Genomic DNA, 24,142 nt, shown 5'->3' with positions numbered 1-24,142 from the left:
AAATACATATAATTTTCATACATCACTCTACCCCTTTTTGAACTCAATTATTGACTTAAGCGTTGAAGTGTTAACTTATAGGTCCACCTCCGTATTCAACCGCTTCGAAAACTTGCACCACCACGCCATGAGTCTAGCCTCAATTTACTCATAATTCTTGTTTCAAAGCGAAACACATTCGTTATTACATAAATACAAAATTTCAAATAATATTTTGAAAATCTCTTATCATGTTTAGCTAAAATCAAGGGTCAATAGTCCGTTTTTAATGCCATCGGATATTTTATACATAAATATTTGAGTTACTTCTGAGCTCTATAATGTTAGAAAGTTGTACAAGTTAGAATTACCATATTGTTAGTTTACTTGTTGAATTTAATGGATTTGTATTATTGGTCTATAAGACCATAACCAACATTGTATTTTGAGATTAGCTATGCAAGTATATCTAAAGTAATAAAATGATAATCAGATTGAGTAAATCAGACTTCAACTTTAAAGGTGAAAAGTTTTAGTTACACGTAAATGTTAAATCTTACCCGTCATTAAAACACCACTTTCATTGCAAAGAGAATGAAAAGTCTTAAGTAGTGTTTACTAATAAGAGTAGGGATGTTATATGTTGTACTTGAAACCAGGATCATCAATTGCCCTACATGTTGCTTGGCATTTCCAATATAGTCATTCATAAATATTTGTTGACTTTTGATCAAATGAAAATTCTTCAGAAACCAAATATGAAAACACACTAATAACAATATTTAGATAGCAAAGAATATAATCCAGTCATTGTTGGCTAAAAATAGAGACTTCTAACGAACACAACAACACTTATAAAGGAAAGAAGAAGAAAAAACAAAGATATTTTCTTTACTTAAATGAAAATAATAAATAGGTGACTATTTTGTCAAATCCTATATACTTTTCCATCCTATGATTTGTGGCAAATATTGTAAAATCCCATATAATCTTCATTTTCCATCTTCTCAACCATGTTTCCTATTCCCACCCCACCTGTGATACCAAAAAATGAGACATTGTTAGTATATTTGAAGAAACTAATCACCAAAGAATTTCAGTTAAATAGATAGACCATGGATATAAAGATAAATGTAAAGTACCTAAACCGATTGCGCTCAGAAAAATTGTGAAAGCTAATATGAAGACGATGATAGATGCTCTACCAAAGATAGCAATTATCTTTCTAACCACATATTGGCCTGTTAGTGCAGCAACGGTCGCAACCAAAACTAAGTATGAAGCTGCATTTGAACATAAATCACTTCACCTCAAACACGATTTTAACCAAATCAATGTTACAAATACAATGTCATGTTTTTCCAACATTATAGTTACAATTGCTTATTATGTCTTACCATAGGGTACCGGAAAGCTATCTAGAAGATAATATTGTACCACTGACATGGAAGAAGAGAAAACCATAGCAAATGTTGATGTAGCACTAGCTACCTGTCACATGCATATATATAGTAAAGATTAATATATAAACAAGTAGCGCTAGTTTGGTTTGATTTGGTTCGATTTTTTTATACCTGAGGGGGAATTCCGAGTTCCAAAAACAATGGTCCCAAAATGAAGCCACCTCCTAGACCAAGCAATCCACTAACCATACCGGCAATGATTCCGCAGAAACAGTAAAGACAAATCTTATGAAACTTCCAATGTGTGACTTCCTTTCCCTTTGATGCAATCACTCTAGTTCCTTTGCTTAAGCATATGGCTTCATAAAGTGTAACAGAAATTGCAATAGGCACCTTAAAGTGATAATAAATAGCACACCAAATTTCAGTTAGACCTTGCAAGGAAATGGTTTTATGTTAGCTCCAATCAAAGTATGTATTTCATATTCAAAACTAATATATTTTTTTTACGTAGGTATAAACATTTTTTACACTATCAATCAATCATAACCGTCTGAACATTAAAACGTCTGACTGATTATGTGTCGTGTTGCGTCCAAATGTATATTTAGAATGTTTACCTGCAAAGAGTTAAGAATCCAGTACTCTATGGAACAAGTTTTGCTATATGTCTGCAATGAAATACATAAAAGGTGCATATTGAGTTATAACTATTTAATCAGAGAAAAAAAAACAAATATAATAGTTTGATTCTACCTTAATAATCTGAACAATGAGAAAAGCCACCCAAACATACACAAGGACTGATAATTCTTTCCAATAAATGTTGTCTAGTAAAGGAACCTGCACAGAAGAATTTAGCATATTCGATAAAACTTCGATGAACTTTCTATCAAACATGATTTGAAAAACCATTGGAATTACCTCTTCATCTTGTAGATCAGCTGGTAGTGATGTGTAGTCTTCTTCAGAAGAACCATCTGAAAGAAGAGGTAATTAGTGCATTAGTGTTTCAACACTAATATCAGAGAGAGTGCAAAGGTTTATGCATAGCAATGTTGCATCTCCTAGGACAATGAATGTAACTTTAAAAAGAATTGGTTTTGTCATCCAAAAAGAAGAACCTGATTCCAACATCTTTGCAGCTTCCTGAAATTTCAGAAGCAAAGTATACTCTTACTATAAAGTAGAAGGTAAATGAGACTCAAATCAGAAGAATTGTAACTAAACAAATTTTACCTTCTTCATGATTGTTTCCTGTTTCCATGTATTGATACCTTTGATTAAAGCTTTAGTGGATGTACCTATCACCATGTGTTGCATCAGATGAATATTATCTTGAAATAAATTTAGACAGATGGTCTACCAAACCGTGCTTAAAATTTTCTACGATAGAATTTCGTAAAATATTTGTCAGATAAAATAGGACTCCCTACGGTTGAACCATGGTTAACTTATCCAGAGTTTCTAAAAACTTAAGGCGGCCCTGGATTTAGAGATAGCGAATTTTAGTGGTGACTAACTCGACAAAATTGAATTAAGTGAGAAGATTACGTTGATTACCTATGAATAGAATGATAAGCAAAACAGTAACCATCCAATCAGCAAACATGACATTAAATGCAACACCAATGCTAATTCCTAGCATTAACATAGGTTGGAAAAGCAAAGCAAGATCATAATCTATGAGTGGCATGTCTAGTGTTGGGTGTCTGAGTCTCAGATTATAATACACAGTTGATCCGGCTGCTCCTGTAATCATACCTGCAACAAAGACAATTTCAAACATCAAGGCGAGTAGTTCAACTGATACGTGCTAGTTGAGTTAAATAGATGTAAACGGATAGTCTATGATTCAATCTCTGGCGGCGGAACGAAAGGATTAACCGAATATAAAAATATACTATTACTAACACTTAGAGAGAGCGGTAGAAGACTTGGGATCAAAACCAATGATCAAAGTAAGCATAGGTACAAAAATTCCTCCACCTCCTACCCCTCCAACACTACCCAATGCTGCTCCAAAAAATCCAACAATAGACCCTACAACAATTCTCCAACCAAATTTCATTTCCTGCTCAACAAAACCATTACAATATACATCAATTTCATAACATAACAATAACAACAACAAAAACAAAAAACATAACAAAATGTTGTTTGATACTAATAATAATAATAATAAACTCACAGGCCAAACACGTTCATAGGAAGACTTTCCACCATACCAAGAGAAGTGTCTCTTTTGCATAACAAAATCATCTGACTTTTTATCTTCCAAAATTCTTTCAGCAAAACTGACATGATAGATCATGATAAGGCTCCACGAGATTAGCCATACAATTGTTGATGCTGCTCTTGATGTTGTCTTCGTTTTAACTTGTAAAGCCATGTATGAAGAAGAACGGTTTGAAGCAAAATGTAACTAAGAAACTAGTACAAATAAATGTTTTTGTATTTTTTTTTCTAACTATACTTATTTTAAAAGGTGGTTATTTTTTTTTCCTCAGTACTACTACCATCCTCTCTTTATATAGCAAACTCACATTTTCTCTGTTTCTCTTCAAGGTAGTATGTACTAATATTATAATATATATGTCCTCGTAAACTATTAGCAACACTTTGTTTGACATTTTGAAATTTAAGGCTCTAAAATTTAAGGCTCTAGGCCTTTGACCCTACAGTGTCCCATTGCTTTAAGGTAAATATCAATAAACATTTTTTTACCCAAATTTATTACTATTAGATTCAATTGATACAAACTGTAAAATAAAATTATACATTCAACATTTTTAATATACATTAAATATTGTATTTTATTGATATACAGTCGGTGTAAAAAAAAATTCACTACCAATTAATCACAACCACTTATTTATTTGAAAAGTTTGATTTTTATTTTAAATATTTAAAATAGAATATAAATAGATAATTGTAATATTGATAGTGTAAAACTTTTTACACCGACACCAACAATACATAACAATTAATTTCGGGTTTATTCACTCAACTATTGGTGTAAGGTATAAGGTATAGATTAGAAGATTTTTATTATAAGTCATTACCACTTTTAATGTTTTACATGATTGATTGTAATGTTTTGACAATGAAATAACTTTTCTATTAACAAAATAAAAATTAAACTCTTAAATCACAGTTTATCTCACCATTGTTCTTTAATATAAAATTCTCTACAGAATTTTAAATATATTTAACATTTAAAAAAATATAGCACTTATTAATAGTACCAATTTATTTTAAAAGATAAAAATTCAAATTAAATATAGCTATAAATAAAAAATAATAAGAGTAGTGTATAAAATGGTAATGGAATGTGAAAATGGTAAATAGACAAAACTGTCACTCAGTAATAAATTTATTAGAATTCTTATCCAAAAAATAAAATATTAGAAGGAAATAAACCAGTTTAGAAAAAAAAGACAAATTACAACAACCTAATATCTTCTAGCGCGAATAACAATCATAAAGGTTCTAGGAAGCTTCATGGAAGTAACATTTGGAAGCACTAAAACACCAAACTTCAAGATCTAGCGTCCATTCGAAGAGATAACCGTACGTCCTTGCTAATCCAATACCATATCGAAACTTCACGGTAATTTCATTTCTTTGCTTTTTCTTTTACACTTTAGTCTCTCACTTTGCTCGATGCTAAGAAAACAAAAAATGGGTTTGCAAGGCTAGTTGCAAGGAGGGTCACAAACAATTATGTAACCACTTCAGATTTTCATTATTTTAAAACCAATCAAACTGCAATTAAAAGAAGAAAGGTCTAAATCAATGTAACAGTGACACAAAAACTCGTCTTGGCCATTATTCACAGTTGATTTTGATTTATTATCGCTAATTTTTGAACTGCCGGATTTTCAATTTACATTAAAAAAAACATGTTTTTAAAGCATGCAATCTGGATCTGATTCTTCCATAATACTACAACTGGAGTAGAAATAAGACAGTAAAATATTGCTCTGAATATATTGTAACGGAGATGATAAATTTGATGTTTGTTGCTGTCTTGAAAGGTACATCTAAATGCAATAGGTTTTTTAGAAACGTTGAAAAAAAATATGAAACCCAAAGATTCATGTTTCATTGCAACACATCAGGGCATGCCTATGTTATAGGCCAATGTTATAGATTGAAAGGACATTTTGCGCTGGCTTTTGGGCAAGAATATCACTATAATCCATCTCATAACAAATTAAAGTAGAAATGCCAACGTAAAAATTGGCACCAAAATATTGAAGTGGGGAGAAATTTTGAAAACTCAAGTTTGCAACTGTCAATTATTTTGCAGCATCACTTATTGATGATATACCTTCATTTCTCAACATGTAATAAAGGTCTTGTAACCTAATGTAATACATAAGCAACACTTGTCAAATTCATGTAGTTCCGAGCAACATCAATAGACCAAAAGATAAAGTAAAATCCAGACAATAGTTCCCACAAAATCTGAAGAAAATAATTGTTTCTGAAAATGTCTTTATGAAAACAAAACCAACAACATTAGCAGTCCATGGCCATACTGAGAATCTGAGATCACCAAAGCTGCAGCAGTGAGCCTTTCAACATCAAACATGAAAAACAAGTAAACAAGGATGGTGGGGCAATAAGTTCTTTTGTTGTGCTTTGATCACTCCATGCCTGAATCTATTAAGAGCAACTAAGAACCAATTTAGAATATATGACAGAATGACACTAAGAATTAACAATAACCAATCAGAATACCAAAATGGACACCATGAATCTTACCAGTGAAGTTGAGAAGTATTGTGCTCAAGTTTCTAGTAATCATATTCTCGAGAATGGGACCTCTCTGAGCGATGATAATCACGGTCCGTATCACGGTTTCTGTCCCTATCACGTGATTTAGATTTTGCACGTTCAGTGGGATGGTCATCTTCAATCTTAGCAGGATCAAGATGTTGATTGTAATCACCATGGTCATCTCCTTCATCGTACTGCACCCGTCCTCTATGATGCTCATAATGGTCATACTGATCAGGATCATTTTCAGGATCTGCATGCCTGTGCCCATGCCCAGGTTGATTGTACCGCCCACGATGATCATCATAGCCTCGCTCTCTTTCACCATGAGGTTCCTTCTCATGTTTAGATTCAACAAGATCATAATCAGTTCCCCTATCATGGGACCGTCCCCGCTCAGTTTCCCCAACTTCATAATCCTTGTCTTTTTCGCGATAACGATCATGTTCTACGTCTCGATCATGATCCCTCTCACGATCACGGTCACGTTCCCGGCCACGATCACGGTCACGTCCTCTCTCTCGATCACGTCCACGATCTCTTTCCCTTTCCCTTTCCTTACCTCTGTCTCTGTCCCTATTCCTATCCCGGTCCCTGTCTCTGTGGTGCCTGTCCTCTCTATGATCACGATCCCTAGCCTTATCGCTAGATCGTTCACGTGATCGCTCACGTTCTCTGTCCTTACCTCTTTCACGTGACTTTTCTCTGTCCCTAAAATGATTTTGGCCAATAGAAGTCAAACTTGTTTCAAAATATTCCATATTAATATAAAATATAATGCTGGGAAACCATTAGCCTTCCCTCTCTTTTGTCTAAAAACCATAGAATGGTCAGCAATCCTGTTGAGTACAAAAAACCAAAAAACAAGTTAAAAATGAAGCAGACACAAATTATTACCGATCAACATGTCGATCCTCTCGCGCTCTGGGTTCTTCAGAACGAGAAGGTCCTGACTGCTGTTGCTCCCTGAATAATCAAGACATATCAGAATCTCCTTTCAATGATACAGAGGAGGCGCCCAACAAATTAATTACACAACATTCAACAAGACATACTACGTATATTTTCAGCTCATAAGTTGAGCACAGCTATTCCATCATGAATAAGAAAAGTTAAATGCAAAGAAATCTTGTTGCAAAAATATTTCCACTTCAGAGTCAATTTTAATGCTTGGGAATTTGGAGTGGAGGGGAGGGAAGAGATATAGCCAGGTATGTGCCAGGTAGTTCCAACAGATAAAACATAATATTTTTCCAAGGATCAGCAAACTTTAGAAATGTTGCCTGAATTCCCAAACATCGAAGAACCGTACAATCGCTTGGTCCACCACCCAGGTGAGGATTTAATTGTTGAAATTTCACAAATTATCAGTCATTTGCAACACTAAATATACACATCATAGAATAAGGCCATGACAGTTGATGTTTTCAGTTTTCAAATTTAGTTGTAATTCTACTTCAGGTTTAAAATAAGTAATGAATGAAATCTATGAAACACAGACACAATACCAACACGACATCAACCAGTAATAATTTGAGAAAATGAATAAATTAGATGTAAAGTGCCGGTGTCAGGCACCAAACACACCTTCAATTTGAAGTGTCGCAGCTAACAATAATGAAATTCTATAAAATAAAATAACAAATTATTTACCTCCCCGAATGTCGCTGATTAACTTCTTCGCCCCCCACTCTAGTAGTACCTAGCCCACCACCTAGGCGGCGGGGTCGCCAATTTGGAACAGTCCTCCCACGTTCAACATCCACAAGCACCCTTCTACCCTCAATTTTCCTACCATCAGCTTGTTTATAAGCAGCTGCATAATTAACGGAAAATTTGACATAAATAAATGATACATAAGTATATATAGTAATAACCAGATAAAACTTACTAAAACCACTACAAACCTTTCATGTCTCTTGTGTGCAGGTACTCAATGAATGCATAACCCCTGGGCTTATTTGACTCAGTATCAGTAACCAGTCGAACCTAAATTATAAGAAATTGGAAAAGGGAAGAATAGTTAGAAAAGAACATTCTGGTAATCAGCTCAACTGAAAATAACACAAGATGCTCTCTCTCAGTCTCACTTCAGAACCAATAAAATACAACCAAAATAAAAGACTAAGACGATAATCCTAAATGGCACGGCAGACAGGCTCTATGCCTAATTAGCCGTGCTCACCTTTAAATCACACAGCTCCCATCATGAGATGCATCACCACCAGCAATAGTTGCAGAAAAACTGATGTATTTGTGCCCAAATAACCAGTTGTTGACTAGCGTCCCCTTACCAGGGATATTTATTTTTTAAAATTGATAAAATGAAAACGACTATGGGTAATAAAGAAAATACCATAACATCTTCTCAACGGCTGAATTGGTTTTGATAGCCTTTAAAGCCAAAAATAAGAATTTAAGCCTTTAGCAACATCAAATGTAGGCTAACTAAGAATTTAAGCAAAAAAGGGAAGAGATTGAAATACTCCCAACATATTTTACCCAGTGCATGAAAAGAACAGAAGTTGTCAGTCTCCTTTACTTGCTCGAAAACAAGGCCAAAAGCACAATTTTGCATCATTGCTCTGCCAAACTAAAATGTCATGCAGGAGAAAGCACTTGTATGGAATTTGGGTTTTATTGATAGGAGAATCATTTACCAGTTGAAGAATAAGATGATCAACCATTACCAGGGGGATGTATATCGAGATGATTAACCATTACCAGGGATATATTGAGAGATGATAAACCATTACTGGGGATGTGTATCAAGATTTCAAACTTGCAGCTAAAAACTCCTAGAGACTCAAAGCCCCAAGATTTCAAATCCATCCATATATATTAACAGTGGAATGTAGCAAAGTGGAAAAAAGTCAACACCAAAATATTGGTGGCGCAAGAAAAAGCAGTAGTTACTATTTCAAAGCCACTAAAAGTGACGAGTTAAATCAGGAACATTCATATTATATACTCTTGAAACTTTGGATAGGATGAGATAAATATTATGCATAGCGGATTGATTTCCTGATAAGCTAGTTAGTCATGAAAACCGCTTAGTTCACAAGAAACAGTTTCTTCAGCAGCAAAAGAAAAGCTATAAAGATCTTTATTATTATTTTAAAGTATGTTAGTCTTTTGTTTTTTATGATGCATTACTGCATATGGAAATTGTTGAATTTGAAAATACATTTGACGGCTCAAAAGTTGTGAAGGTGCAACATAGAAGTGAAATAGAATAAAATATTAACCATACATAGGTAATATGCTTACCGAACCATTTTGATCATATTCAAAATACCTACCCGTTTGATTGCACCATATGACTCAAACTCCCTTTTGATTCTGCTCTCTGTAGTCTCATAACTCTGTTAGAAGATGGAATCAATAAGATATGACGAGCAATATGAAAAAGCACCAGAGTTACTATATTGGAAAATATAACTTACAAGTCTGGCCACAAATAAAGTCTTGTATGGGTCTCCCGATATATTTGGATCGTTTTGTGGATCATCTACATTGAAGCAGATAGAGAAACCACATTCAGAGAATAAAATAAATCCATGAAAATCAACAAATTTATAACAATATAAATGAGTCATCACATTTCTCAAGCTCCTCAGCAGCTTTCACGGCTCCTTTCTCAAGTCTTAACTTGTGCACTCTGGCCCTTCTTTCTGCCTGAGTACACCAAAATGGATCAGCAACTATGTGTATCATACTATTCACTATTGAAGCAACTTAAGCTACCTTACTTATTTTATTTGCTAATTGCCACATTAACTCTATGCAAAGCAATAGATACTAAGTATATAGCAGCTATGTCATGTCAGTCCACTATACATTATAATAACAACTTATTTAAGTAAATTCAAGAATAACTGAAACCTGGTAATGTATGAAGAAGCAACAGTAATTATATTCTTCAACTAATATATTGAGCATCCAGACTAAACTAATAGCTATTCATGACCACAGAATATTCATTCAGATAGTTTCTTAGAACGAATTAGTACCATACAAGAGAGCATGCAGTTAAACATTGTGCTAGCAAAAAACTACATGAAGTAAAACTTAAATCAGAAATTTGGCGATAACATAATTACACTTGGCACGACTATTTTTTTGCAAGCTAATAACTAAAGTAAAGGATTCCTCAAAGACCTTTTTGAAAACGCAATCAGACACAACATGGATAACATAAATAGGCCTGTCATACAAAACTATGTCTATCACAAAAACCTGGATTAGCTGCTTCAGCCATATCAGTAAAACAAATATAGCAAAAAAAAATTGCATCAAATCAAATCAAACCTCCACAGAAATTCCATATGCAAAAAACCAAACAAAATAATGACGCTAGGAATATAACACCGCAAAATGGGTCTTAAGAGAATTGACATTACAGGAGTTTCAACCACTGGAACAGGCGGAGAATATTCTGGTTCACCAGGCTCAGCAAACTTGGTGACAAATTGTGCCATCCCTTGACAAACAAAAAAAAACAGAAACAAATGTAAAATTGAATACAATTCAGTAATCATCCCTAACAAAATCATGAAATCAAGTGAAAACCTAATTAAAATGATTATCGAATACCTGTTAAAGGAGGACATTTTCTTTTCTCCGGAGGAGGTTTGTATTCCAGTGGAGGCCTAGGCTCAAACAGCTTCAGCAAATTTGCGGTGAGACCAGTTGGATGACTCTGTCCAATCTGCAAGAAATCACAGGAAAATCAAATCATCAACAAAAATTAGTTAAGCAATCTACTATCTAGGGTTACGAACAATAAACCCTAGCTATTATAAATAAACAACGAGAGCAATAACAATAATTTAGTTGATATGAAGAAAATTAGGTCAAATGAAACACGAAAAGTGGGTGAAAGGGGATGAATCTATGACGTATTAGAGAGAGGTACCAGCTTGAGTTGAAGGACGTTGGCGCGATTCTGGGCTTTGGTACGAGCTTGAACGGCGGCGTTTTGGTTGCGCATGAGAGGATCGTTGTTGAAGTCTCCCATGGTGAAGATTTGGTGAAATCACTGGAAAATGGAATTGGATTGATTCTAATTGCGATGAGATCGCAAGATCCGATTTGCGAGTCGGCTTTGTGCGCTCGCTAAATCTCGACCTTGACTGCTACTGCCAGGTATTTATAGTGGGAAAAAGAGTAAGCCTTTCAAGCACGGGAGTATGGAGAGTCAGACAGGATAATACTTTTTAACACCCCTACTTCAAGAGCAACAAGCCCTCAATTTTTGAAAAAATACACTAATTGGTACATTATTGAATTGAGTTTGCTGTGGCCTAGAATATATAAATTTTATGGGTTTGGAAAGAGTACAATTTGGGTAGTTAAGTGGCTTGAAACAATTGAGTTAAGAGTTTAAAGAAACTAGAGGCCTAGAGTTCAAGTCTTAGCAAGGGTAAGGGTGTAAAGATATACTAATAATTTATCGTCAATAATTTGTCAATAAAAAAAGAGTATAATTCATAATTCAATAGCTTATATGCATTTTAAAAAGGTTATAGGACGAATTAGGCAGACACATATAATGGGTCATGGTTTGCCCGATCCAATTTACCTCGCCTAAGTCATAGGTCGCACATCCCTAACATATGTTATTAAGTAACAACGACACTAGGTCATTTGTCTTAAAAGGATCTTTATTTACCACTTCTCTAAAGAAGAAATCTTTTTTTCTATATTTGGGGAAGAACGGCTATTCATATTCTCACGACAAAGTCAAATAGTTGGATTTGAATTGATTCTTAGCTCGTAACTTGGTCCATGGATTGTGGCAATAAATGTCTCCATCCCTAGGATTAGAAAGGGCATTAACTAATTTTCACATAATCAGCATATACAACCCTCTATGTGATCGCTTTTGTGAGTAGGGTCATCTTCATTGTACTTTCTACAAGTACAAGTTGTTAGGCTCGGTATAAAGAGTTTTATATTATCGTCATATCACGACTATTTAAGTGTTATGTCATTGATTGACAATGTAAAAAATCTTTACACAAACAATGTATATTTTGCATCATTTTTGTTACTTCTTTTGGATTGACTGCATTGGGCAAAACAACATACGTGCAAGATGTATTTTAGGCAACATGTGGAGCAAGATGTTCCAGCATTTGAGTTTGTTGCCAAGAAGAGTTGTTGGCTGAAGTGTTTGGCATAACTAGTTAAGCAAGAGTTGTTTGGTTAAAGTGTTTGATAGGACTAATTGTAAGAGATGTTTTGGCTAAAGTGTTTGACATAATTAGTTAAGCAAAATGCTTAAAGTTTGGGTTTTGATTGTCTTATGATGTCCTTCAAAAGTGTTGGGGTGCTGACTTCTTCAGATGATCCATAGTTTTGCTTTTGGAAGAAGTTTGTGTTGATAATCTAAAATCAACTAGAAAAGATTTGGATTTGTTTTAGTTAAAGAATATTTTACTGAATGTACCTTCAGGAAAGGTTTGGTCCAAGAACTACTCTACAAAGAAGACTTGTATGAAGAAAAGTTATTTTGGATATTCTGGTGTAACATGTGGAACACAGTGTTCCAACATGTTTGTTACAACATTGGTCTCCATCGACAAGACAGATGTTATTGTATACTGCAATATCTAATCATTATTGTAATTGTGGTTCAGTATTTTTCTATCCAAGATTCACTCTACATCAGAAGATCTACAAGTTTACGAAAAGGAATGAATTTGAATGTACTGTTGCAACATGGGGAACATGATGTTCCAACATGAGCAATACAACATCTAGTCATGGTTCAGCAAGTCAATTTTATTGTGTTTGTGGAGCAAAAATTTGGTTTAAATTCTATTAGATTTGTTGTTGTATTTGTGCAATGTGTTTGTGTGATTTGTTTAACCGTTGTTGAAGATCAAATAAATTTAAATGGATATTTAAATTTGAATTTGAATCAATAATAAATCATATCTTTTGTTGGAGAACTCTATGGAGCAAATCAAATCCAACAAAATTTTGCTATTATTTTGGACGAAATTAAATTTTAAGAAAAGCCCAGGATTGAATTGCTATTTAAGGAGACTCAAACCTCACTTTTGAGATGTGCAAGGCATGTAAGTTTTAAAGATACCTAGTGTTAGGGTTTATCTTTTGAATCTGTGTATGTGCACCACTCTAGTGCCTCCTTTCATGTCATAAGGCATAGAGTTTGGTTTTTATTTAATTGTAAATCGTGTTCCAAGATGTTAAGTCTATAAGCTTGAGAACATTGTGTTTATTGTATTTCATGCTAAAGGTTATTTAGTGTTGAATCTATATACACCACTATATGTTTTAGTAACTTGGTATAGTTGTCGGTATTATGTTATTTTATTTGTAAACACCAATCATGGTTGAGTGATTAAAAAGAAAATGGGTATGTTATCATATTTAGGAGGAGTCCTCAAATAGAAGGACATTAGGATTACGAAAAGGCTTTTAATAACATATGGTTTGTTGGTTCTTGTAAGACTAAGGGTACTAATTTAAGATAGTATATTTCATTTATTGGGTAGAGTGCCCCCTAGACTTGGGTGTGGTTTCACCAAGCTAGGTAACCAATATTTTATATTCTTTATTGATTTTCTGTTTCATCATCTTATAAAAGTTAATTTGTCATCATATATGAAGCTAGCAGAAATATACTCGAACGTATCGCACGCTCGAACATACAACAGAGTCGCCATCGAACTTTATTTATTCCCGAAGGAAAGGGAAAACATCGATAAAACCTGGGGGAAAGAGATATGTTAGATAATGAAGTCGTTTATGCAAGGGGAAGGTATTAGCACCCCCAAACATCCATGGTACTCCATGGGAACCGTTTTGATTGTTCTCGCTCGAATAGGTGTGATATCTAAGATTACTCGTAAAGAATAGGGGGAAAGGAGAAGAAATAGATAAAGTTCTCGGTGAGGATTAGGGCCCTCATGCCTACGTATCCTCATTGTGCAATGAGGAATTTAGAGCTTCATAGTTCAAGGAACTAGAAGTGAGAGGTGGAAGGAATTGTGATTAAAGTATGGTCTGAACCAAAGAATAGTGTTTTGCACTCCAACGAGGGTGAAAAGATGAACCCAAGAGTAAGGTGGCTATTACCAGTACGTGGGCTAGTAAGACCGTCACTATAAGGTAAAGCCAAAAAGACGAAGAAATAGGTGTTTGGACACAGCCCCAAACATCTCTTGGTTCACAAGGTGACGCAAGAAGGAACACCAAGAGATGGTGTATTTGGCTCAAAGATAACTGGTATATCACATGAAGTGAATGAAGGTAAAATACGAATGCATTGTGGAGATGAACGGAATGAAGTGACCGAAGTCACAGAATTGAATACTTGGTGACAAGTGACTGGAGAAGTATTATTTGAAATCGAAAGGTGAAAGTGTAATGGAATCCATAAGAGGAATGAGATTTGTACCATAGAGGGAAATAACTTTAACCGATACGTGGACTAGTAGGACCGCCACTATAAGGTGATTAGCCAAAAAAGAAGGAATTAAGTGTTCGGGAATAGTCCCAAACAACTCCAGGTAGAAATACGGACTTTGTATTAGACGTCCTAAAAGGGTGAATATGGAATTCCAAAGAAAGTGTATTTCGATGTCAAAGGAATAATGTGTCACTGGTGAACGATTTATGATCAAAGGTAGATAATGAATAGTGAAAGATATGAATGATGCCCTAAGGCGAAAGAGGAATAATTAGAAATATGCTCGCCAAGGATTCGTATCCTCGTGCCTACGTATTCTCATTGTGCAATGAGAAAGTTAGAGCAATCGTAGTTCGGAACCACGAGAATAGAGAGAGACATACAATGATGAAAGACAATAACTTGTACCAACATAATGGTATCAAAAAAGTATTTGTCCAAGCAGCGGAGACCCACAAGACAAACCCAATTTTTAGAGGTTAACTGCTATGAAACAAGGAGAGAGAGATATTTGACTAAGCAACAGGGACTCACGAGACAAATACCACTTCAAGAAATTATTGTAGTACTGTATAGTACAAGGAATAATGTATCACTGGATGGGGAATAAACAGTTCGATATCAACGAAGAATAGTATCTTGGATCCAAGAAGGAGGTAGACTCTGAATTAAAGGTAGGCATTTACCAGTACATGGGCTAGTAAGACTGCCACTATAGGGTAAAGCCAAAAAGAAAGGATGAATTAAGTGTTTGGGCGTAGTCCCAAACAACTCTCGATTGATGAGATGGATTATCGCTAATGAAGGAGAATAGCGATCCAAAATGCAACGGAAATTAAAATTTTCTCCTTTAGTGATCCTTATGAATGGGCATGATCAATGATAAAATCGTTACCTATTGTGGCGATTGAAACCTTTGATGCAGATCTAAGGAGTGATCACGAACATTGAATAGTGGCAACGCCTCTACTCAGTCCACACGAACGGATTCCTTCAATCTCAGTACTAGCTGTTATGAATGAAGGTTTTGAGTGTGTGTGTATGTGTGTATGTGTGTGTGTGTGTGTATGTGTGTGTGTGTGTGTGTGTGTGTGTGAGAGAGAGAGAGAGAGAGAGAGAGAGAAACGAAATTTCAACTGAACAAATGCTTCTGCACAAGGGTCCTATTTATAGAACCACTTATGTGGGTTGCAAGCTAAAAAGTCCACTTAAGTGTATGTGGTGTTGGTGTAAGCCCTAGAGGCCAATACTTTTGGTACTTGTATCGAATTATTTATTAATAATAAAAGGCTTTTTCTTTATTATGTTTGTTTAATAAATTCCCTAGAATAGCTAGTCTGTTTAATGTATCAAGTATGACTTAATCATGAGATCACATTAAACATAAGGACACTATTCTTAAAGTATCCGTAGTCGAGCTTTATTGTGAAGTGGGATAACATTAAAGCATTAAGACTATTATGTTTGTAGACTGATGATCACATCTCATGGATCATGGATAAAGAGTTATCAAGTCTTAAACATAGGTATGAATATTAAGAGTAATATTTATACTGGATTGACCCGCTATGAGAATACTATATAGAAAGTTATGCAAAGTGTCATAAGTTATTCTCATGGTGATAATGATGTATACCACTCTTCAACCTGAAACCACTATGGACCCTAGATGTAGAGTCGAGTGTTTTATTGTTGATCCAACATTGTCCGTAACTGGATAACCATAAAGACAGTTGATGGGTACCCCACAAAGCATGCTGAGGGACATGAGTGACCTAGATGGAATTTGCCCATCCTGCGTAACAGGATAAATGTCTATGGGCCCAATATTGAACTGGACAAGGATGACACGGTCCATGCCTTGTGTTCAATATAGACATAAGGGCAAAAGGGTAATTATACACATAATAATTATCACATAAGGACTTGTCAGATCACATGACATTTTCGTGTCTTGGGTAGCAGTGATGTGTTGCTAGATACTGCTCACTGTTTATTATATTAAATACGTGATTTAATATAATTGCCAATGCCGCGAAAACCTATAGGGTCACACACAAAGGACGGATTGATGAGAGATAGAGTAATTAAGGAATGCTATAATGTACGGTTTCCTTAAGTGAATTATAGAACATCGTAAGGTACGGTGTACTTCAGTAGAATACGAAATATGGTAAGGTACCAAATACTTAAGTGATTTTGGGCATATTATAAGATATGGGCCAAAATACACTTAAGTGGGCTTTTTAGCTTGAAGCCCACACAAGTGGTTCTATAAATAGAACCCTCGGGTAGAAGCATTGTAGCTCTTGCTTGCAATTTCGTTTCTCTCTCTCTCACTCAAAGCCTTCATTCGTGGCAGCTAGCACTAAGATTGAAGGAATCCGTTCGTGTGGACTGAGTAGAGACGTTGTCATTGTTCAACATTCGTGATCGCCACAAGAGGTAACGATTCTATCACTGATCATGCCCATTCGTAAGGATCACTAAATGGAGAAATTTTTAAATTCCGCTGCGCCTTGGATGGCAATTTTCCTTCATGTGGCTCATATCTTATGATATACAAAAATCACTTAAGCGCGTGGTACCTTACCATATTTCATATTCTACTTAAGTACATTGTACCTTACGATGTTCTACAATTCACTGAAGTGCACCATACCTTACAATGTTCCTTATTTACTCTATCTCTCATCAATCCGTCCTTCTGTAACAACCCAATTTTAGTAATTATTTCTTATATTATTATTATTATTATTATATTTTATTTTATTTATTTGGAGTGTTAATTAATTAATTGGTTGTTAGGTAGTATAATAATCGATTATATTAATTAATTTGGTGTGTTAATTAATTATTTAGTTGATATGAGATATAATGAATAATGGAATTAATTAACTTGGTATGTATATTGAGTTGGTTTGATTTATTTGAATTAAATAGAGATATTTAAATATTAGGTCTTATTAGGCCTATTAATTAAATTAGAGGTATCATTCTTTAAGCCCAAATATAATACTATAAATAAGAGGTGAGGAGAGTGAGAATTAGGATTCATTTGATCATTTGAAGGCAATAGAGAAAGAGAAGAGGAAAAGTAAGGAGAAAAGCTAGGGTTTCTAGAAAATTGAAGAGGTAAGGGGGGAATCCTTATTATTATGGGTTAGTATGATCGGGTCAATGGGTAGAAGTATGTTAGGTTAAAATCCCTAATTTGGTATGGTTGTTTGAATTTGTTAAGTTTGATGAGTATTCTTGATTGTGGTGATTTGATTGTGTTAAAACTGCAAATTAATGTTATATAATTAGAGTATTGTATGAGTTATAATTTTCTGAATGTTTGGCTTTTTACGGAATCGAAATCGGAGGTCCGGAAGTCCTCCAACGATGAAAAATGCAGAAAATTCTGCATTCTGTTTTATGTTAACGCAGGAATAGCATTCTGTTTTTGCGTTAACCGGTTAACCAAAAGCGTTAACCGGTTAACACTGTTGAAAATCTGTTAGAAATTTGTATTCTGTCTTGCGTTAACAGGTTAACCAAATGCGTTAACAGGTTAACACTGTTGAAAATCTGTTAGAAATTTGTATTTTGTCTTGCGTTAACAGGTTAACCAAATGCGTTAACACTATTGAAAATCTGTTAGAAATTTGTATTCTGTCATGCGTTAACAGGTTAACCAAATGCATTAATAGGTTAACACTGTTGAAAATCTGTTAGAAATTTGTATTCTGTCTTGCGTTAACAGGTTAACCAAATGCGTTAACAAGTTAACACTGTTGAAAATCTGTTAGAAATTTGTATTCTGTCTTGCGTTAACAGGTTAACCAAATGCGTTAACAGGTTAACACTGTTTGAAAAGTGAAAAGTTGAGATTTTAAATGCTGTAATCATTTTGAAATGAAATCTAATTGTGTGTATTTGATGATTAGTGTATATATGGTGATATGTGGAATGTTAAGATAATAGAGATGATCTTAATTGCATATTATGTGAATGGTGTAATTGTTATGAATGTGTATATGTACCATTGGTGGATAATTCATAGAGTTGAATTATGGTGATATGTGGAATGTTAAGATGGTAGAGATGATCTTAATTGCATATGTGTTGGTATTTGTACATTCATTCATGGCATGGTCGGCTTCATAGTGGAAGCGGTGAAACTGTGGGTTCACATGGTAATATACGTTGATCCTTAATTGGAAATAGGCGTAGCAGAAGTTGATCCTTAATTGGAAATAGACGTAGTGGCTTGGATTCTAGATATGGAATCGGAAAGCGGTGGAACGTTGGGTCCATATAGACGTTGATCCTTAATTGGAAATAGGCGTAGTGGCTTTGATCTTGTCCGGATCAGAAGCGTGGCTTGGATTCTAGATATTGAATCGGAAAGTGGTGAAACGTTGGGTTCACATTGAGGTACCGCATTCATAGAGTCACATGTCTTGCATTGAGTCACATTGGAGTTATGTGATAATTAAGTGTATGCATTGTTGTGATTGTGATGTGTGTATGAGATATGGTAATTGAATTTGGTGATGTTTGAGTACATAACTTGGCAAAATATGTGATTATGTGATAATTGTAGTTATGTGTATTTTTGGGAATATAGTATTGGATTTTAGTATTGTACTCCTTGAGTTTTGATGGATGTTTGAACATGTGAAATAAATGTTGATTAATATTATTTACATGGTTATACGAAGTGTGATGAATTCCTTTAATTGTTGATTTAATCATTGTGCCTTATTATACTTCTTCATAATGATTTGAATTCTCACCCTTTCTGTTTGAATGTTACCTTTACATGGGTATCGCGCAGATACTCAGGAGTAGCATTGCTGAAGTAAGTGGACGGTAACTCACTCGAGATTAGCTGGAGAGTTCTGGTGCTTTGTTTTAGAGACTAAGTAGTGAGTCAATGCTCTGGTCATGTAACACGGGGTAGATTAGTAGTATTGAACTCATATCTTATTTGGATACGTATTATTTTATTACTCGTGAACCTGTTTAATTGCAATTGATGGTTGAGAGGCCATAGTGCCAAAAATTCTGGATATAGTTTTATTTTATCTTGAAGAGATTATTGAGAGATGATCATGGTATGGGACATGAATCATTTTATGAAATACGTGAGTATTCATTATTTTCCGCTGCGAACGCACATTCTTGAATATTCATGATGTTTGAAAGGTGTTATTTTAAATGACCAGGTGTATTGTATATTGATGATGAATGATGTTGGTTTTTGAAAGCTTTTAGTTTTTGAAAACGTCGATGTGACGCCTTTTGTTTATATGCTTGCTTATTTACTCTGATTATATGTTAAGTATTTTGGGGTAGAAAAAGGGGTGTTACACCTTCTGTGTGTGACCCTATAGGTTAACAAGAAACATCACTCCAACTTAAACACACTTAAAATCGAACAGGTATGAGTAAACAACACAAACAACAGATGTCAAAATAGATAAAAAATACTTAACCACAACATTTACAAACAACATTTCAAACTGATTACAACAATCAAACTGATATCATTTGGTCCAAACATCACTTCCCTACAATCCTTATCATTTTTTACTCGTACCCATCCACGTACGGCATCAGGTCTCTCAATACTTCTAATTTTTTTCCTTCAGGTATGTTTCCATCTAACCAACGAACAAACTCCCTATTTAGTTGCTCGAAATGATAGATGTTCAAAAGAGCATCTCCATCGGAGACTTGTCTCTCGAATAAATCACTTTTTCACAGTGGCGACGAAGATGAACCATGTTGGTAATATAATGAAAACATATATGGAAAAATGAATCACACAACACCTCTATTTATACAAAAAAAATTACACGATACATGGAGGCGCCAGACCAATTGGCGTCTCCTCTTATTTTTTACACATGGGAGCCAATTGAATTGGCAGCACCAAGTATTGTAGCCAATTGAATTGGCGCCTCGCACCCTCTTTAAAACTAAGGGTAGACGCAAATTGGTATAGCACCTACGTCTTAACATTTTTTTTTGAAAGTGGGGTAGTTTGAGAATTAATCTGAAAAATGAGTTATTTTGGGATTTTTTTTGAAAAAGATTATTTGAGTAAAAAATTCCCATATTTTATTTAAAGTGTAAATAACTTTAAAAACAATTAAGAAAAAAAGAATAAATAAATTATCCATAATTATTTTAATGCCTCGAGATTAGGGATGACAATGAGTATTGATGGGCACGAGTACTAGTTCCCCGCTATCCGCCCCGTTTAGTAAATATGATACCTCTACCCGTCCCATACCCGTGCGGGTATTCGGAAGACGGGTATCCGTAGATTTTGAGATATCTGCGGGTATTTGTAGATATCCATGAATACATTTTTTTTAAATTGTAATTTACTAATTTTTCTTATATAATGTAAATAGAGAACTATGTGTATAACTTTTGAAAAAGACGCAAGACAATAAGAAGACGTAGAAGAAAAACATACATAACTAGGGTTTTAAGTAAAAAGAAGATTATCAAATTAAATTAAATGGCTATTACTGAAAGAAATTTATCAAGTATAATAAATTTAAAAGGGTATTTAAGTTATTTTTCTATTTATTAACGGATACGAATACTCGCGGGTACCATCAAATTCGTATATGTGCCAGTAAAGAAACGGATAATTAAATATCCGTTTATTTTATCCCTAGATACCCATTAAACTATACAACCCGTGTCCGTGACGAATTTTACTTGCGGGTACTCACGGGTACGAGTTTTTTTTGCCGTCCCTATCCGAGTGTTTACCAGTGATTTCTGACAAACAACCGCTAGTCTTCCAATATTATTAATCTTGGTAACTTACAGGATCGACTAGATTGATCCTAGGACATGTGTCTCAAGAACTAGTGTTATGGTGATTTGACTCATGATTAAGTTTGTTTCTGGTTTGTGAATGGTAAAAGGTGTTTCGACAATAAATTCTAAACGAAATTTATGACTTTAAAGACAAAGGATAAATGGTAATAATTCTGTAGAAAAGGGGTTTTTAAGGATAACAAAGGTAATTGGCAACAGTGAAGATAAATAACTTGAAGTAAAAGTTTTAAGTTTGAGAAAGTGCTGGAAATAAAGGTTTGGCGAAAGGTAAATGCAAAGGTAAAAGTAATGATGAAATACTGAAAATAAAGGCAATTCGACAGAAGAAAAGACAGTAAATGGTTTTAGTTTAAATATCTTGCATAAAAAAGATAACATGAAATACGATCATGGTGTTCTTCATACATACATTTTCAGCAAAGACTCGTTTCTCTCGCTCCGGTACTTTGAGTATTTTTAGTGAATTTTGTATATCAGTTTGAACACACTAAATCTGAAAACTAAGACTCCTATTTATAACAATTCGACCCTAACGGCCTCTACACAGATGATTGCCATGTTCGACATTTTCAAACGTTGCGTGTCTCAGATGCTTCCACGCGTTTGCCTGACGAAACTACTTCGTTTGAATTTCAAATCCTTCCCGCTTGAAGCTTCGAAACTGCCAACGCTGTTGTCGAAGAGAACTTGTGGAGATCAAAAAATTCCTCTAAGTATTAAGCTTTGACAGAAAGGTCTTTTCTCCCAAGAAAAGGATTTAATAAATAGCTTCGACAAAGCTATTTTTATATTATTCTCCAAAACATTATATTTTCAAAGGATTTCAACCTAATGGCTGAAATCTCCATCTAACAAATTGCCCCTAATAAATGTCTATTTCGAATTAATGCAGAAATGAACATTTCTTGTAATCACCAGATTTCGACCAGAGACCTTTCATAGACCTAAAAGTCCATATCTGTCCGTTAATCATGATTTACTTTTTCAAAACGTGCGCGCAATTATTATCATCATGAATTTTAACTTCCAAGAATAATGAACAGTAATCCCTGTACCCTTTTCACAGAAAAGCTACCACGTGGCCCACTACCTTTGTAAGGTGTAACTAATCAGCTTCGTAGGTTAATACTATAAAAGCTCATTGTCACTTCTTTCTTCCCTTTTTACGAAAATCTTCATCGTCAACCTGAGTTCATCTCTAAACTTCTCTGAAACGTTTCTTCTTCCTCAAAACCCTAATCTTTCAAAACCTCAAAACTCATAACAATGTCTTCTGATAAACAGCAAAAGAAATAAAAAAACACCAAAGATGCTGGATCTTCAAAGAGTTCTGCTTCTCAAAACATTCCAACAAGCAAAATCATAACTGTTGGGAATCGGGAGTACATTACTCCTCCAAAACCCATCAAAGAACAGAAAGCAATATATGCTTCCCAGGTAATGATTTCTTCCTTACTTTCTGGAAATACTTTAGGGTTTTTAGGTCCATTAATTTCTGAAGAACATTTAGAGAAATGTGTAAAGTTCTTTCCTTGTTATCACACTACAAAACCCATAGCAAAAAAAACTGTTTCCTCTAGAAATGCTGAAGATTCAGTCCAAAGAGAGGCTTTTCAACTGGATTATATTACTGACAGTTTCAGACCCTTTCGTTCTTGTCCAACTTTAGACAAATCTTATTTAGCTTGGTTGACGAAAGTTGAGAAAAAGAAAGCTCCATTTTGGAAAGAATTGGGCATTTTTTACCTGATTCAGATGTCGAAACTAGGGTTTAGCTACTGCCAATTGTAGCGGGGTATTCGTTACCATTAGAAATATTGACTAAATCCAAGGTAAACCATACAAGTCGAGTCGCCACCGCACTTCTATTTATCCAAAGGAATGGTTAGAAAGCGAACAAAAACCTAAAAGTTTTATCGAATCAAAAACTAGTAAAAATGTCAGAGATCGGGATAAGGGGGTTGGTTATGCAATGGGAAGGTTTTAAGCACCCAAAACATCCTAGGTACTCCTAGGGAGCCCTTTTCACATTTGTTGTAAGGTTGGTATTTTGTGAAAAATAGGATGGATAAACATGATTGAAGAGATGAGAAGAGAATGTACAAATTATTTACATTTTGTGTTTGGATGGATAAACCCATTGCCTACGTACCATCTTAAAAAGATTAGGATCAAAACCTCGTAGTTCGGGGTAAAATATTCAAAATGAGTTGGCGAATTGATTGGTCCAAAAGCCTTAAGGTCTTTTGTTATCCAAGGGAGAAAACTCAACCTAGAAACCACAAATCCACCATGTGAGGATAACTTCAACATGCTAGTGAGGGGTTAACCCTATAATAAGCATGGAAGACTCATTGTCCATCACTAAGGATATAGGTGAGTATTACATCTACCTCAAGGATAACTCAAACCTAATATCTAAAGGTTATAAAAAATTTGATTAAGAAAGTGGCCATTGAAACCACAAAAAGCATTTGAATGGGTTATATTTACCAATGAAAAGTATGTATAAAATATGGTCAAAGTTGACTTAAAAGTTCAATTCAAAATAAGTGTTATGAGAAGAAAGTTTGAAAATCAAAAGCATAAGGCCTAGGTTTCTAATGTTTGAAAAGAGGTGTTAAATGTTTGCACAAAAGTTTTGGCTTGGGTTAGAGTGGAAGGAAGAAGA

The 24,142-nt window shown here is 34.6% G+C and overlaps 2 protein-coding genes across 3 annotated transcripts; both read right to left on the bottom strand.

The window, feature by feature from the left end:
* Window positions 1–738: 738 nt before the first annotated feature.
* On the bottom strand, window positions 739–3,982 carry LOC127074550 (sulfite exporter TauE/SafE family protein 3). The gene is made up of 12 exons (XM_051015880.1): window positions 3,574–3,982; window positions 3,297–3,456; window positions 2,946–3,146; window positions 2,622–2,686; window positions 2,507–2,531; window positions 2,307–2,362; window positions 2,139–2,225; window positions 2,003–2,053; window positions 1,554–1,775; window positions 1,377–1,470; window positions 1,122–1,262; window positions 739–1,014 (listed from the first exon to the last, which is right to left on the bottom strand). Exons 1-12 carry the CDS (start codon window positions 3,772–3,774, stop codon window positions 932–934), a joined length of 1,386 nt encoding a protein of 461 aa, XP_050871837.1. The 5' UTR covers window positions 3,775–3,982; the 3' UTR covers window positions 739–931.
* A 1,690-nt stretch (window positions 3,983–5,672) lies between these two features.
* Window positions 5,673–11,442, bottom strand: LOC127074549 (U1 small nuclear ribonucleoprotein 70 kDa). 2 transcript variants are annotated; one of them, XM_051015879.1, is made up of 11 exons: window positions 11,089–11,442; window positions 10,767–10,881; window positions 10,574–10,653; window positions 9,773–9,848; window positions 9,617–9,681; window positions 9,473–9,535; window positions 8,078–8,159; window positions 7,824–7,986; window positions 7,068–7,136; window positions 6,156–6,881; window positions 5,673–6,066 (listed from the first exon to the last, which is right to left on the bottom strand). In XM_051015879.1, the coding sequence occupies exons 1-10, from the start codon at window positions 11,188–11,190 to the stop codon at window positions 6,188–6,190; spliced, it is 1,509 nt and encodes a 502-aa protein (XP_050871836.1). In that variant the 5' UTR covers window positions 11,191–11,442; the 3' UTR covers window positions 5,673–6,066; window positions 6,156–6,187. The 2 variants fall into 2 exon arrangements, with proteins under 2 accessions (XP_050871836.1, XP_050871835.1); XM_051015878.1 differs by having other exon boundaries at window positions 5,673–6,053; window positions 11,089–11,440.
* Between the last annotated feature and the right edge of the window lie 12,700 nt (window positions 11,443–24,142).

The sequence above is a fragment of the Lathyrus oleraceus genome, chromosome 4 (genome assembly GCF_024323335.1).
Source record: "Lathyrus oleraceus cultivar Zhongwan6 chromosome 4, CAAS_Psat_ZW6_1.0, whole genome shotgun sequence".
Taxonomy (NCBI): Eukaryota; Viridiplantae; Streptophyta; class Magnoliopsida; order Fabales; family Fabaceae; genus Lathyrus; species Lathyrus oleraceus.
The sequence above is the reverse complement of the archived record's forward strand: the minus strand, read 5'-3'. Positions and strand labels throughout refer to the sequence as shown.